At 36.6% G+C, this 16,894-nt stretch overlaps 1 protein-coding gene and 1 long non-coding RNA gene across 3 annotated transcripts in view; one reads left to right on the top strand and one right to left on the bottom strand.

Annotated features, from left to right (window-relative positions):
* Positions 1-16,894, top strand: part of LOC136365611 (uncharacterized) — a 671,431-nt gene that overhangs the window by 332,751 nt on the left and 321,786 nt on the right. The gene's annotated exons all lie outside the window — the stretch shown is intronic.
* The window catches only part of DROSHA (drosha ribonuclease III), a 75,511-nt gene that overhangs the window by 45,968 nt on the left and 12,649 nt on the right, over positions 1-16,894 (bottom strand). For both annotated transcript variants that reach the window (XM_066326173.1, XM_066326182.1), the window contains 7 exons: positions 15,360-15,440; positions 13,551-13,637; positions 13,356-13,442; positions 10,309-10,380; positions 8,680-8,761; positions 7,410-7,484; positions 3,959-4,128 (listed from right to left, as the gene is read on the bottom strand). In XM_066326173.1, coding sequence (XP_066182270.1) covers positions 3,959-4,128; positions 7,410-7,484; positions 8,680-8,761; positions 10,309-10,380; positions 13,356-13,442; positions 13,551-13,637; positions 15,360-15,440 — 654 coding nt within the window. The remainder of the gene's footprint in view (positions 1-3,958; positions 4,129-7,409; positions 7,485-8,679; positions 8,762-10,308; positions 10,381-13,355; positions 13,443-13,550; positions 13,638-15,359; positions 15,441-16,894) is intronic.

The following is a 16,894-nucleotide window of genomic DNA, read 5'->3' as shown; positions in this document are numbered from 1 at the left end:
TTACCTGTCAAGCTGCTTTGTAACGTGCCTGCTTATTCTCCACTCTGCAATCAGCTGGATGAGGCAAATATATTTTGCTTGTCTTAGGTTTCAGAAAAAGGGCATTACTTCTAGTTACCTGCATTTCAGAACTTCTCATTTAGCACTGTAAAGATGCACTCAAAGATGAGTTTCAGTGTTACAGAAACAGCTCCCACCATTCTCTTCACAAAACAATAAAAACTGTGTCAAGAACAAAGCTTTTACCCTTCAAATCACCTTGGTAGAACTGTTCACAGGAATAATTTTCTGCATGGATAAGCAAAGCCAATTCTATATATGGCCACAATTTCAATCGTGAAAAAGAAGAACTTACTTAAAAGCTAGGCTTTGGCTTTCAGATACAGAAATATTTTCCAAAGGAAAAATGCTTATCAGTTTCCCTTTATATAAGACAACTGAACATAAAGTTACATTTCCCAAGTAAAAAAAAAAAAAAAAAAAAAAAAAAAAAAAAAAATTAGGTTAGTTAAGAGTTAACTTACTTAAATTAGTCGAATTTTTTAAATTAGGCAGTTAAAGCTGCTGGTTTCACACACACACACACAAAAAAAAAAAAAAAAAAAAAAAAAAAAAAAAAACAAACAAACAAAAAACCCCCACCAAAACAAAAACCAAACCACTGTCCCCCCACCCCCCAAAACAACAACAAACAAAAAAAACATGGAGAGAAAAGCTCTTCCCTGTAGCACTTCTTATAAAAAAGGATTAGAACAAAAAAAGCCCTAAAGAAAATAATGGGCAAGATTTGTAGCAGACAGAATGTTGTCCCCAAACAAGACCTTAAAGTCCTGATTTTTAAGGATTAAATTCTTTTTTGGGGGGTTGTTTTTTGTTTTTTGGAGGATTGCAAAAAAACAGCTTGAGAAGTTTTATCTTCTCCTAAGTTGTTTGTTGGTTCTCCCCACTCTTAATATTAAATTGAGGAACTTCTCCTACCCCTGTACCCCTTAAAAAAGCAGCCTTGATACACCACTCCTATGAGAACTAGGTCAGCAAAATTATGTATTAAACAGAATATTAAACAATAATTGTACTCAATATACCAACTATAAACAGTACACTAAAAAAATACAGACACATTTTTGATACTTAAACAGAGGCCATGAGATACTCAAAATTGTAAAAAAGACATATTTCACTACGCATATAGCAGGGTCTGTGTTAGATGTGTGACCATGGGATCACTCAAAACCAGACTACTCTTCATTTCCATGACACTGCCTTGCATTTTGTCACTCAGTTACACAGCTGTTCACAGATGGCAGACAGCAACCAGGACAAAAGAACTTCTTCAAGACTTCATCACAACAGCTCCCTCACTGACAGTTATGCGAGGGGTGTAGCTGGGTTATGCTTTTTTATTTCATCATGAACACCAGCCTCCTCTCCAGTGCCCTTTCTGAAAGTTAAATGAACAAACAGCAACATACAGAAACATCGAGTGTAAATTGCATGCCAGCAGACAGGATGCAAGCAAATTAGATGTTATTCTTCCACAGCTTTATCCCTGTGCTCTTTTAAAAGTGCTCTGATAGACTATCCAATAATCACAACCTTGCCTTTAAAGTCACATCAAAACCAAAGAAATTCTAACAGAACAGAGGCCTGTGATTTTTGTTTCCTACTCCAAATTTCATCAATTAAGGCTCTGCTGACATTAGAACACAACATGAAATAGCATGCAGCTGTAGTACAGAAGTATGTTAATATATCCATATATCTATGTAGTAGTGAGAAAGCCATCAATGTTTTAGTAAGATGAAGTATGAAAGATGACTAAAACTTGTGAACTTCTAAATCTATTCCAACACAAAGTTTCATTGAACTAATGAAACACCATGAATAAGTGAAATAATTTAAAATAATGCTGAACAATTGTTAGTTGTTTAAGTGAGATTTATATCCTATTGAATTTTTTCCCCTCTCCATACTGCATATATATACACCTCACACTGAAAAAATAAAATAAAATACACACATAAAACCTAGATTTGATCACAAGAGGAATTATCATTTCTAAAGAGATGCTGTGCAACAAACCAAAATATAGTGGGTTTACTTTATTGTGTCAAGTGGGTACAAACGAATTGAAGAGCTGTCATTTTCTAAAACATTTTCCTATTGTCCCTCCAGCAGAACTGCTTTATCTTCTAATGTTGTAAAATGCATAGATAATAGTTTCATCCTCTGTTTTTCACTTACATTCATAATCAGTACAGTATGCTGCAATGTACAGGAAAAATCCACAAACTAAGAAGAATGTCATTGCAATCTTGAGAGAAGAAGCACGTTCTGATGATGCCATTATAACATGACATTTCAAAGCGCTTCAGGTTTCTTTTATGCTTACATATTTTGATGTCCACGTGCCTCTAAAAGCACTGCCTTGTAGAATGCAAAGTTTGCCAGCAAAAAAAAATCACACGAGATCTCAGAATTAACGCTACAGCTCATAAATGACATTGCTTTGTACACACAGACATTTAGAGCTCCGTGACACAAGGAAGGAACATATATGCATTCCTTCAGGCTAAACAAAAAAGCGAGTTTTCAGCTAGCTGAAATCAGCTTATCTTCAACAAAATACCTGAAGTTATGTCACTGTATAGCACTCAGATGCTGGTTGCTTGTGGACCACCATGTACCTTGTATCACAGAAACCAGAGGCAAGTTAAGGTTGTTCAGGTTTTTTAACAATTTCCATTATGGGATTCTGGTTTAGCAACCATTTAAAGCAGCTGAGGTAGAATTTTCCATAGTGAGAGTTCACATGCATTTTTCTATTTCATCTTCCCAGAAACAGCCTAGTTTTCTTGTTGTTTAAAAAGTTTTATTCCACTCAGAGTGAAATCAAGGGGAAAATTATCTGACCCATGTTATTATTAGCTTATTAAGTAGTTTACTGCCATAAGTAAACTGTATGAGTATGCTGCCATACTTAAAAATATGAACTGGAAGAATATATTTAGTAGGTCACTGTGGCTGCAGTTTGGGGACAGGTTTTTCAGTTGATAAACTAAATTTCTTCTTAGGCAAGGCACCAAGTTACTCTTTTTTCTTCAGAAACTAAGAATTTGAGTTATGAGCAAAGGAGGAAAATGAAGTCAGAAAGGTATTACTACTGAGAAAGCTGCATGTCAGTCTCAAATACGAGGTCCAAAATATGCCTCTACTACTAAGATACCCTTTTGCAATATTGACCTAACTATATAAATACAGCCCTGCAATTTTTAGTGGACATTTTTCTATTCTTGTGACCCACATTCCTTAAAAGGGAAAGTCAGAATAATGGGCTGAATTCACATACACACCAGAGTTGAAAGGAGCTATGTTCAGAGAACATGTGCTTTAAAATATCAATTGCTCCAAAAATAATAAGGCCACAGGGGGTTCAAACTAGGCACTGAAAATTAATACATGCATTAATTAATGTACACAAAATTCCTCAGTGTGAATGACAGCAACACAGAAACAATGTGGAAAAAACTACATAGGCAGAAAACAACTTTTCCATAGTCAAGCCAGTGTTAGAACAGATACATTAAATAGAACTGTCAATAGGGGGTCAAAAGATGAAGAGGAAAGTAAATAGCAAATAGTTACTATTTCTCTGGTGCTGTGTCTAAGAAAAGACAATAAAATCATGCACATAAAGACTGTCTGAGAAAATAAGAAAGTTTTAAATAAAATATAGCAGCTCCTTTTAAAATGCACATTGAAACAATGCCCATCTGAAAATACACCCTTCAGTACAGCAGCAGAAAGGGCAATTCAGGGTTGGAACCAGTCAATAAACTGTTCCTATAGCAATCTGCAACTACCACTGGTCACCTTGTTTTTAGCCTGTAACAAACTCTCTGAAAGAAGATATGTACATGACTGTTCAAAAAGCCAAAAAAATATTTATTTGTTCTACCATGCCAGGGCTGGTAACAATCATCCCTTTGCATTCTTCTGCATATTTCTGCCATTCCAGTTCTTCCCACTGAAGCATGTTGGCAATCTCCTCTTCAGGCACCAGAGCTTTACTGCATCGTAACAAGTAGAGAAGAATCTGATGCATTGAGAGTACTTCTTTTCCTCCATCTTAAAACCATAAAAAAAAAAAGATTCAGAGATTCACTCCTAAAGCATGAGCATAAGAGAAAATATGCAGAACACAAACCATTTGCATGAGCAAAATAAAATGCAAAATGCTTAAGTGATTTGACAAATATGAAGGCAAATGTTTTACTGATGAATACTGCACACACATAAACACTTTGCTAAACTAAAGCAGTAACAGTAATGGAGGCGAGAGTAACTGTTCCATCGTACTGTAAACTTGAAGTTTCTAACTTGTCTGAATAAACTTCAAAATGAGTAAGCAGAACAACCAGTCATGTTGTCCAGTTATATCTTCCTTTTCACAATTTTATCATTCTTTTCACAATAGCAGTTAAAAAGCCTTTAGGTGTTATGTGGCTTTTTTGAAGAACACTCAAAATTTTACAGGATACTTCTGGATGAATGTAGTAAACTATCCCTGCACTTTAAATTCATCTGTAGTGCTTACATGCTGTAACTGCAGTAATGACGACTAAAGAGTCTCATGCTGTCTTCTGTCACTAAATGAATCAAGGGCATGTGAAAATTACTAAATACCTCTGAGACCCCAGGAAAAAATCACTGCAAAGGCCACTTGTAACAAAAGGAGACACTGTAATCTGACTGGCTTCAAGTAGCCAGCTAGAGATGTGAATATGCAAACAGGAGGAGTGAGTCCTGACAGACCACCACTCAGTGATCACCAACTATTCAAATTCATCATGGCTCATGTAAGTAAAAACTGCATGTTCCCACAACGCTTTAATTCTGACACACATTTCTCTAACTCTCTCCTTTAATAACAGTGTTAATTAGCAGGTATGGAAGAATCTTCAAGTTTCAGCCCCACAGAACACAAACATTGATTTCCCTCCCTCAGGGAGCAGAAACAATTTGGTCCAGCCACTGAGTCTATCACTACACCCACACAAGAGAAATGGTGAAGAGAAATGAGAAGTGAAGCCTTAGAGCAATATGGGGTGACACCACAGCACAAGGAGTGTGATCCCAGGAGCAGTGGAAAAACCTTGCAGAGCTTCTGCACAACAGCATCACTGTGTAAAATTATATCCTCTATAAGACATGTGAAGAACCAATCCCTTCTCCTACTTCTCTGGGATTACAGCTCTACTATACAGAAATTATGACAGGCAATGGTGCAACTTGGCCTCTCAAAGGAACCAGCTCACTCAAACTCCAAGAAGGAATCTTAAGTGGGGAAAATAACCCCAAACCTCACTGGAAATAGAAAATACTTCTAAATAGCTACAGGGACAGATTTTTAAATGTGCAAAGTGTTCCTTCATATTGGAGTGGGAGTCCACTTACAAGACTGTTCTTTGTCAACAACTGGATTATACTTTTACACAAGAGGTAGCCCACACCCACCAATCACTAAAATAAAAGTGTATCCTCACCCTATGAAAATTATATACAGGCTGCTATAGACAACTATGCTAAATGAAAGTCAGAGACCCTTTCAAAATCAGAATATGTAGTACTGGGGACCTCAAATGTGTTTTTCTTGTCATTTACTCTCTGAATATATTTATCATCATAAAAACCTATGAAAATGAATGCAATACAGCAACTGTTCTGCATGCTATGTGTCTCAGTAAACCTGATATGACTAGCTCAGAGCTACCCCAAGGCCTGCCTCTAAGTAAATCCACATAGAAAACCTGACATCTCAAACCTCATTACTTGTAGACAATGTTAGTAAAGTAAGAAAGAAAAAGTAGAAGAGGAAATTAGCAATTCATTCCTATCTTTAAAGAGACAGCTGATGGACGTGTGGAGATCTGATGCACCAACATCTTCTTTGATTAGACATAAGAAGTGTTCTGCAAACATACCTGAAGGAAATAGATTTCCACTCTCTGAAAATTAAAAAATCTTCAAGGATACTTCAAAAAATAATCAATAAAAAATGAAAGCTTGATTAAAAAAAAAACCTGTCAAAAAGATGCTAAAAGGCAACTATATATGCAGCAATATGAGGAAAAAGACATTTTAAAAAAATAGTTAGAAGGCTGGGGACCTTAAAGAAGAAGCAGCACACAGGAATACATATTATAGAGACCCATCTCTTCCTATCAGTAAACAACCCAACAGCACAGAAAGAGCTGACTTCTAAACTAATTTAAAAAAAAAAAAATCTGAATATCAAAACCCTGAACAGGAAAGCACCCTCAAGCTACACAAACTAGGCAGGACAAACTTGTTCTCATTTTGTGATGAGGTCAAGTTAATCAGCCACATGTGGCTTGATGACTTATTTTGTAAATTGCTTCAGTAAAACCAAATCAATGTTTGCTAGCAAGTCTCAAAGCTCTGCTTCTGATGGAACAGTGCTGTGTATCCAGGAAGGAGCAACAATTAGAAATACAGTCATCTAGCCATCAGTACTCTCCACAGTAACAAGCCAAAACTCATTTTGATCCAGCTGTAATTAATATCCCAACCAAGTTTCAAAGCCCAGACCAGAAAGCACCTCCAGGTCACAGCTCTCTTGATGAAGGTTGTTCCATGTTGCCTCTGCACCCTAAATCCCACAGCTGAAACACATCCTTCTGTCCACACAACCCTCCTGGAGCAATCACTGGCAGGATCTCAGCAGGACACATTTTCAGTGGAGCCATGACATTGACATCAATTGAAAGTCTGTCCTGGTGTCTTAGGATGTGTTAAATGCCTACATAAGCTGTTCACTCAAAATGAGTGCAGTGCTCCACATGGAATCTTGTCCTTGGCTGATGGGCCAGGCTTGAACTGCATTGGAATGATGGCTATTGTCTTTCACTATCTGTCTTTCACTATCCCAATCTGTTGCACTGGGATAAAGAAATAATCAGAAAAACACATGCTCAGGGGTGCCAATCATGCTGACCCTAGCACACCAAGAATTTAACCCCACGGTACCCTGAGGAGCAGGGGGTCATGAAATGTGCAAGATTAGGTAACAACACTCTTTAAATGCCACAGCTCCATCACAGAGCACAGCAAGGAGGACCCAGCACTGCCTAAAATTACTACAGACACAAAAGCTGGAAGCAAGACTTGGCCTGCCCATCTAAACTCCAGTTCTGAATAAACCACCCATACTGCCAGCAAGCACTAAAGACCTCAGGCAGAAGTACCAGATCTCTGCACCGACTGAACTATTTGACTTGCCATAAGGGTTTTTTGTGGAGGGTATTTTATGGGGGATAGGGGTGTTTTCTGTTTCGCTAAGTTTTTTTAGATCTAATTTGTATAAAGCTATACAGTACAAACATTACCTGGCAGAAATCTCACAAACCGTGGCATGAAGTGATATCTGGGACAGGAAATAGAATCATTTTCAAGTGAAGGACCTTAAATACAACAACAAAAAAAACCCCATAAAATTTATGAACTGCAACATATTTGCAAAAGAAGAAAAGAGGCAATTTTGCTGCAGATGAAATCAATGAATGGTGCTTACATTTGATAGGGGCTTGAGTTTCAATCCAAAATGTAACCAAAAAAAAAAAAAAAAAAAAAAGAACACAGAGACAACTTGTAATGAAAGCTTTCACACAGCAAATTTAAAAGAAATCTAAAATAATTTTAAAATAATAAGAACCTAACAAAAAACCCAGCACTTTTAGATAAAACAGTAATAAAAAAAGATTGGTCTATACACTCAATTAATTATTACTTAAGCCTTACAGGTACAAGCACTAGTCTATCTCTTCCCAACTAGTGGGGTGGTTTTTGTTCACCATAACAAAGATAACGTGGAAATTTCCACAGTACCGTTCTGTGGGGTTTTTTTAATCTTGGCATTCATCATATAAAGCTTTGCAAGAAAATAAAACTAAACCTGTAAGTACCTGGTGTTACAAAAAGAAAGAACAATCAGAAGCAGTGATAGCAGAGACAACACTGATATTAGAATATATTTAGTATCAACCCAAAGGCTACACAAAATATATTAAACCTGTGTGCTCCTGTTTAACTGCATTAAGTGCAGAGTGCAACTCCATAGACAAAGTCAAGACACCCTATAGATACCGAAATGTAATTCCTCTGACGCACTCACTTCTCTTTTAGACCATGGGAAGCATTCTCCTTTGTTGCAGTCTTCACAGAAACAAATATTTTCATCTTGTCAAAAGACAAAAGCATTCAGCTATAATGATAACATTAACTCTCCACAGCTGTCTGTATGACACTGCTTTCTGAGTTGGCTGCAGAGAAATATTGTATGAGCAACCTGTTGTTAGCTTGTAAAAGAAGAGAAGAGTTTACCTGACAACTTGGCTTTCAAAATGCCAAGCACATGACACATTGTCATATTAAACACATAGTAATATTTACTGTTTGATTGAAAATAAAAGTTCTGGATTAAGGCAGAAATTTAGTTTATTTGTGAGAATACAGTGCCAAGTTTGTGCATTTTCATTGCTACAGCTCACACTATTGAACTCTAATTTTATCATCTTGAAGAACAGATGAAGTTTGTCCCTCTTGAGGAAAACAGCAGTTACATTACTATTTTGAGAATCCTCTCAAAGAGGACATTACCTTTAAGATTCCAGTCATACAATTCCAAAATATCTTTGAATAGATATGAAGAGAACAGTTCGAGGCCTCTCACACAAAAATTCTGGGGAAACAAAAACAAACAAACAAACACACAAGACCAAAATGAAAAGTCTATAATATTGCAATACAAATAATGCCATTCATATATAGTTAACTAAAACACAATTCAAAAAACCCAGCGTCTTCATATCTGCCAACCACTAGATACTGTGTTATTTCTGATTATATTTCTGATTATCTACTCTAACACAGCCCAGTGGTCTCCTCAGAAAGCACTGTCAAGAAAGAATGGTATTGAATCCTCTTTACTCCATGTCCGAATCAACAGTATAGGCAAAAATTATGAATCTGCAATAATCTGCCAAGCACTAAAACCCCTTCCACCTGAGCAAGCTAAACAGATAACACATTTCTGAGAAATATCTTTTTCATAGTTCACTTTTTCCCCACATGTTCATAATAAATGTTTATAAATCACCATCTGTGGTATCACTATCACTTCCATAGCAAATATGAATACAAGACAAATTGAGGATTATGACCTAAATAGCCAACAGAAGAAGAAAAAATATGAAATGGGAAAAAAAATTATTTTTATCAAGTGAGGAAGTGCCTCCTGCAGCAAACGAACATATAAACTTTCCTGAACAAACAAAATCAGGCCAGATCGATATAAATTGTGCATGCATGATATCACCCATAAATTCTAAACTCAACACCACAATCTCTTTCAAAAATCATTAGCAAAGGTGGTCTGCAAACAATGCTGTAATCATTTGACCAGAAGCCCCCCCAGATGGTGACTTTCCTATCTTGCTTGGTAGCAATTTGTTGTTCCAGTTCAAAATTTGCAGACAACACAGTACATTCACTAACAAGAAATTAATTGTTTTGTTCACATTATTCCTTCTGAGGCATTTCAGGGCTGTTGCTTATATTTAGATGCTGTTGAGCAACAAAAAACCTGAGATAACTAGAAAGAAAAATGTAAATATATATGGCTAAATTAAATACCGATCCTATCTTCGTAGTTAATATGCAGGGATGTTTCTGTCTCCATACACACTGTTCCACTGCAGCAATTTACTTCACAAACTGGCTCCACCAGGCATTAATTAGTAATAAAAAAACCCACCACAAAGAGATTATGAACTCAATGTGCTTTGTTTGTATCCACAGGAAATTTGTTTTGGCAACAGCTTATATTAAGTACTGATAAGCAATCTTCAGAGCTTCAAACTTCTGATTAAGTTTCAGCTCTGCCACTGATGTACGTAGCCATGGCAAAGGAGTAGCTTTATATGCCTCATTTTTGTCAGATGTAAGAGAAGGGCAATACCTAATTCAATTTATAGATATTGCATATAATGTAAAATGAAAGGAATCTATGGATATTAGCACTTCTTACTGTTTGATTTTAATATATGATAGCCTAGGTAGATGGATTTATGTTAGTACCTGTAAATGCAAGTTCTGTTTCAGCCCCTTGCTCAGAACAGAGCCGGTCTCTTAGAGACTTCACAGGGTTGGATACTGAAGAGTTTAATCCATTAAACATATCAACAACTCATAAACCACTTTGACTTTTAGACTAATTATCCATCTTACCTCAGGCATCATCTCCTCAATGAAATGAATTGTATAGTCAATGTTAAACCTGATTACTTTGCATAGAGGAATCTGGAAGGAAAAGAGAGATTCAGCATTAAAAACTATACAGCATCAAATGTATAGTTAATACAATTTTGTATGCAAAGGTATAACTGTCTGCTGAAAAGGACACTTGCTTAAACAAGCTGCTCTGGGGGATCATGCAAAGACAAGAACACAAGCACATGTAAAGGGAGTACCAGTTCCAGCCTTCACCTCAGTAATAAAACACAGTGCTGACAGCAGGGATGGTGAAGGAAGGTTAAATAACGCCACCTACTGGAGATAAAATTTCCTTTAGGAGAAAAAGTACACCTGAGAACTTCAGTCAACCTGTATCTTCTCTCGCTTGGATATTTGCGAGTGAATTTGTTTGTTACACAGCATGTCAGATCGATAAGAGTGATCTGAAAGCAAGGTGTTTTAAGCACACTGCCAGTTGTTGTCAGCTATACTGTCTTAAAATGCAGTTTTAAGTCAAAGCTACATAATGTTATAGCTTTGGGATAAATTACAGTTTTATTACTAATTTTATGCAATAAATACTATCAATCTCATCTGACTAGCTATCAAGACAAATATTTAATTCCTTTTTATTTGCCTTTTTACAGTCCATAATTTGCTGAAGGTGTTTCATTTCCTATGGGATTTTTTAGAGAAAAAAAATCTAAATTCCTATAAGAATACAAAAATGTCTAATTTTTCCTTACTGCCAAATTTTACTACTCACTGCCCTCAAAAGTATGAAAGAATGTTAGAACAATTCCATGATCTGTGAAGTGAAGCAACCCAAGATTATTTTACATTTATAACCACATAAATAAATATCTGAACAGCGCTGGGGTAGCAATGAAATCAATGTACACAGCAGAGGTGCAATATTCTGATTTCATCTTCTTACCGCCCACTGTCAAACATTTGACTACTCTGACTACAAAAATCTATTGATATCTGCATGATAAATTAAGAAGCTGCCCCAAACAACCAAACAAAACTGCATTTCTAACAATTTGATAGAGTACTAAATGTGAATACAAAACCCTCCCAAAACCTTCGAAGTTAAATATACCATTTAGAGTCTGAGCAGATGAAAACCTGTCACACTTAAATCAGTGAGGCTTTAAAAGAAGCACAGGGATTGTTTACTTACTTTCTAACACATAATTTCAACTAGAAGTTGAATATTTCACAGAAGTGACCACAACAAAGATCTCCATGAACTGGAGTTCTATATACACAAGCACAAATACACACTAAAGGAGCACATGGTTGGCACTGTAAAATTGGTTTGGTATTTATACTATGAAAATGTTTTTTTCTATGACTGTACTAACCATTTCCGTAATACTTGAGCAGCTAATTTATTACTCAGTAATAACAGTAGTAACTCAGTAATAACCCTAACTTTGCAAACTTAAGACTTCATACTACAGAAATTTGATTAATGCAAAGATGTTTGTGTTCAGATCTCTAGTTTTACTACCTTTTGCTACCTTCATTTTATCAAATACATTCCAAAACGTCTCTCAAAGAGCAGGTTTTATGTTGTCTCATCTCATCAAGATGAGACATCTTGATGTCATCTCATGACATCAAGAGATTCCTTCCAAAGGGCTTTATATCTGTTATTAACAGGAATTGGCACCACAGTGTGGCTTTGTATTTAACTCTACAAGAAAGTATCATTTGTAGCTGATCACTTCTCCTATCTGGAAGTGTATGTAAACATGCTTTTTACAGTAGGCTTAATAGCTTCACTAGCTACTCATATCAAAGAAGACTTGTCCTTGTTGTCTGTATATTGTAGTCTGTATATTTCCATAACTCTCTGCCTTCCTGTCACACAGTAGACACTGAAATTGTAAAGATAAGGGGAACTCTTTATTATTTAATGTGAGTAAAACGAAACTGCTCCTTTTTCCTCATTTGCAAAGTGAAAACATAATGCCTTGAGATGAATTTGCCTTGAACTCCGAGGCTGAGTTAATGCTACTGGGAAGCAGTGCTTCCCATTGCCATGCCAGGGGCTGAACTCCACTCTCCCACTGACTTATCAACAAGATTCCCTTCCCCTGACCACCGGAAGTAAAGTGTTTTCATATCCATTATGTAAGCAAACTGTCAGGGTGAAAGTAATTTCTTCTCAGTGCATCTCAGTTCCAGTATCCTTACATCCCAGTTCTGCGTTACATCCCAGCCCTATGCTCATAACTATTCTTACACTAAGTTGTAGAATTGGTGATGTAGCCAGTAAAAGGTATAAAAACCATAGAAACTAACACACACTGAACTTTTTGAGAAAACTTTCAAATAACCAAGATAACCAAAAAATCTTCAAGTGTACAGAAATTAAGAATCTGCATATTTTCAATTCCCATTTGGCTAACAGCTTATATTGGAAAAAAAAGGCAGTCGGGCATCAATCATGTCCTTTTCTTGTTACACTTGCTTTCAAAACAAAACAAAAAAGCTGTACATACCTACAGTTTTTACTAAAAATCCTAACTTGCTAGATCCTGAAGAAGCTGAACAGCTGTTAGAAAGTATTGGATACATCTAGGTAAGTCTTAAGAAGAGAGAAAACCCTTTAGAGTGGATGTCTGAAAAACTTCATCTGTCACTTAAAGGGAAAACCTTTTTTGTTGTAATTGCTAGTTTTTTTATACTTTGCCAACTTAATAAACCCACTCAGCCAATTTAAATCCAATTAGAAGTCTTAACAACTTGTTCCGAGGTTTAATTCACTTCCAAACCGCAAAACACATAAAAACATTACTTCAGTGCACATCACAGCTTCAGTCACAGTTCAAAGACCACAATCAGTCAAGACCAAACCTGAGATTCATTAGCACAAATATCTTTTCCCTGTCCCCAGTTCTGGTAAGATGTTTGTAGCATACATGTATTGTTGTTCTAGAGAGAAGTTTTGCTTCAGTGCAGAATGAGGACCTTCTAAAGAAATCCCCTATCTGAAACCTGAAGTATGCAGCAATGGCCATACTTACGTTTGTCAGAGGGGCATGTGCAAACATGGAGAACCCTTCAAAGATATATTCATGGTCATCATACTCAATAACAGTAGGTCTGTCTGTCTTAAAAAAGCAAACAAAACCACCATGGAGTAAGCAAAGATGCAAGACGACTTTTGTCACTGAAAACAAAATCAGAGTCCTAGCTGGAATTATTTATAAAGTACTTACTAAGAAATTTGTGGGAGGTGACACAGTAATTCGGTAGTGGTACAGTCTTCCAGCATTGTTGGTCATGGGGCGACATGGTTTAATGGGCTTAAAAGAAAAAGATAAGTAGAATTATGTGTAGAGTCAAGGCAAATTTAGATTAAAAGAGAGAATAAAGCATTTCTAATAGCCATGAGATATGCATTAGGAAAAATTAAATAAAAGCAGGTAGTCATAATTAAGCATTCTGGGAAGGAGGAAAGTGTGGCCTTATCTCCATTCTCACTTTAAGAAATATTTTTAAAGCTATTCAAAAGCAAGAAAAGGTGATTTTTTTTTCACTTTCCATTTAACTCTCCATCTCTCTTACACAAACCAGTTAGCTCATGTTCATGTTCCAGACTGATTTCCTCTCCTATATAACTTTGTCTGAAGAAACACATTTTAAAAGCTTACAAAGAGGAGCCTGGACATCACATGAGGAGATCTCAAAGTACATTATCAAGATAGACAGGTATGAGCTCATCTGCTTGAGGGATATCTGAGGCTTGAAGAGAAAGGATTATTAGTCTATCACCACTAGCTCTGGTAACCCCACTCTATCTCCCAGGCTGTAATGCTTGACTTTGAGGTCCAAAGGCAGCCAGACACCTGCATTTTCATGTTTCCTTCCAGCTACTTCTGAAGCAGTCCTGTGTAAAAACCTAAACTCCTCAACAGTCAGACAAAACCAGTTTACATACAACATGTCTTGCTCTTTGGAATACACTGAGAAAAAGAATAAAAGCACTGCAGTGTGCAAGGTACTATTCTGAACTGCAGAACAAAAGTTGGCCTGTGGCAATGGCAAGACAGCTACCCTACTACACTGGGCTGGCCACTTTGCAAAACCTGTGCAGTAAGTAAGGTGATATCATTGGCTCTTCAGCCCCCAAATAAGCTTTTCATAGCTGCAACAAGGTAGCTGCAAACAAGCTAGTTGAAAACTAGCAGTTTTCTATTCAAGTTTCACCTACAGGACACTGTGAAAAGTATTATATCCATGGCGATTTTGTGAAACCTGGGATTTTCAGATTGCAGCGTTCCAGGGAGCAGCTGCCTTCATCAAGCAAGTTTTATATATAGTAGTTTTCTCCTCCTAAATTTTCACCCTTTTCTGCAAGAAGAGCTCTAGATGCAACATGAGGAGGAATAGATCCTGAACTGGAGAAATTTATAGTAAGCTTCAGACCAAAGCCAATTTTCTGAACTCGAATAATTCACAGAAACATTCATAACTCCTTAGCTACAGAGAAATAAACCATTTTTTTTCAGTAAATATATGTAAGAAGGCCAACTGAAAAATAAAAATTCTCAAGAAAAAGTATGAAGATAAATTGTAAAGCTAAGGCTAAGGCAAGACTGTCTCCTGAGAAGCCTTCTGCTTCTTTCAGCAGCAAAATTACTATTTACTTTTTTTTTAAAGCAATCACTTCACAGAGTGGGCCTTCATAACATATTCATCCACTTGAAGACAGCAGATCTTTGATCACAAGCTTTTTCCATTAACACAATCATGTTTCAGAAACTTTAAAGGAAAAAGCCCAAACAAACTAAAAACTAAGCAAACACAGGCAAAAGTTTTCTGTAAGTTTTCAGATGGATTTCATTACCAGTATCGCATTTTAAATATGAGGTTATGTAACTAAGTGATTTAAAGTTGCACAAGAGGTTTTGTTTTGTTTTTTACTCAGCCTGTAAATCATGGGAAAACCCCCTCAAATCAACCCAAGCAGGAATTTACAGCTGCAAATTTGTATTCATAATTGCAATCCTTAGAATTACTAATACCTCCTCGCCAGGATAAATGCCATGTCTTATTCCTGTTCGCCGGGCTTTAGCACTGCACTTGCACAAAGGTCCATCATTCATCTGTCAAAAACAAAATAGGATTCTGGTTTTATTGAAAAGTGGTTTTGGGAAAGTATGTTGGTTTTAATGCCCTGAGTGCTGATGCTTCTAAAAGCCTGTCATGTTTAGATTAAGTGGATGTTCTTAAGCCAATAAAACTGAAAACACTGTAGAGTAATGTAAGAGAACTGCACAGCAGCATTAGAACTTCATCACTGCCTCAGAAGCACAAGATGGAAAAACACTCTCAGCAGAATTCTACCACCCTGCTATAATATAACTCTTTTCTATTGCTTTTACACACAAACAGCATGCTGACTGCCTAAAACAAAATTCAGGTCCTAAACAGGCATGTGTCAATATTTACATGCTGAAATCTCCATATTCAAACACTTCTACTGAGTTCTCCGACTGAAAATCCATCCCCAACTAACCCCTCGGCTATGGAACAAGGCTATCCCCTGCAATGCAGACAATTCAAGGATTATACTTGGGACTTAAAAGAACTAATGGAAACACTTCAAATCCATCCTGTGAATAGAGCAGAAAAAAAGATAATGAGGGAAAAAATACTTAAGAACCACTTAAGTATTCTGTATGGGTGTATCAAGTGCCTATACCAAAAACAGCTAGGGCATACAACATAAAGCTGGTGGGTCTCTTCTCACTTTTATGACCAAGATCAATGCAGATTATCAACTACTGCAACAGCTTTATGCTTTCTGCTCTTACATTATGCTCATTGCAGAAATCCAACATAAGAAACCCACAAATAAACCAGAGAAACAAATTAAGTTCCCAACCCCAGTTTTTAATCAATGTTTGAATCCAAGAAGCTAAACTTCTTTTAGACTTAGGAAAAAAACCCAAACAGATAACAATAAACTTGCAAAGCAATAGAAAAGCCAGCAGAACTTTCCATGCTATTACAAGCACTGTGAAAACATAAACAGCATCCACAGTGGGGCTAAATGGCATTATCACGTTAGATATAATGTGAAGGTACCACAGGACGGAGAATCACTAAATCACTGTTAATGTCAGCTTCAGGCAGTTGGGATAAGGATGCAACCTTTTAGTTTTGATGTTAACCTCAGTTTCTTCAGATGGGCACAATGCATATGTGCAAAGGCAGGGCACTTCCCTACTCCTTTGGAAACTTAGTCATACAATCTTAACAATAGAGTGATGTGACAGCCTGCCGTTCACACAGTTTTTCCCCTACTCTGAGACCTCGAGGAAAGATCAGGTTCAAAGAAATAGGATCATGTTCATAGGTAGAAGCAAACTTCCTCATTGGCTAATTCAGCGACAAGACAGAAGAGAGTTAAAAAAGAAGTCAACAGCTAATTGCTCATCAGTTCTCCAAAACTAAGCTTCTACTGAGGCTATCTAAATAATCATAATGTATTTTTGAAAATCTCATCCTTAATTCTTAGAACTGTTCAGCACAAATACTGCCTCTGTTACATTAA

This window comes from Sylvia atricapilla, chromosome 1 (genome assembly GCF_009819655.1).
Source record: "Sylvia atricapilla isolate bSylAtr1 chromosome 1, bSylAtr1.pri, whole genome shotgun sequence".
Lineage (NCBI taxonomy): Eukaryota > Metazoa > Chordata > Aves > Passeriformes > Sylviidae > Sylvia > Sylvia atricapilla.
This window is presented reverse-complemented; position numbering and strand designations above follow the sequence as displayed.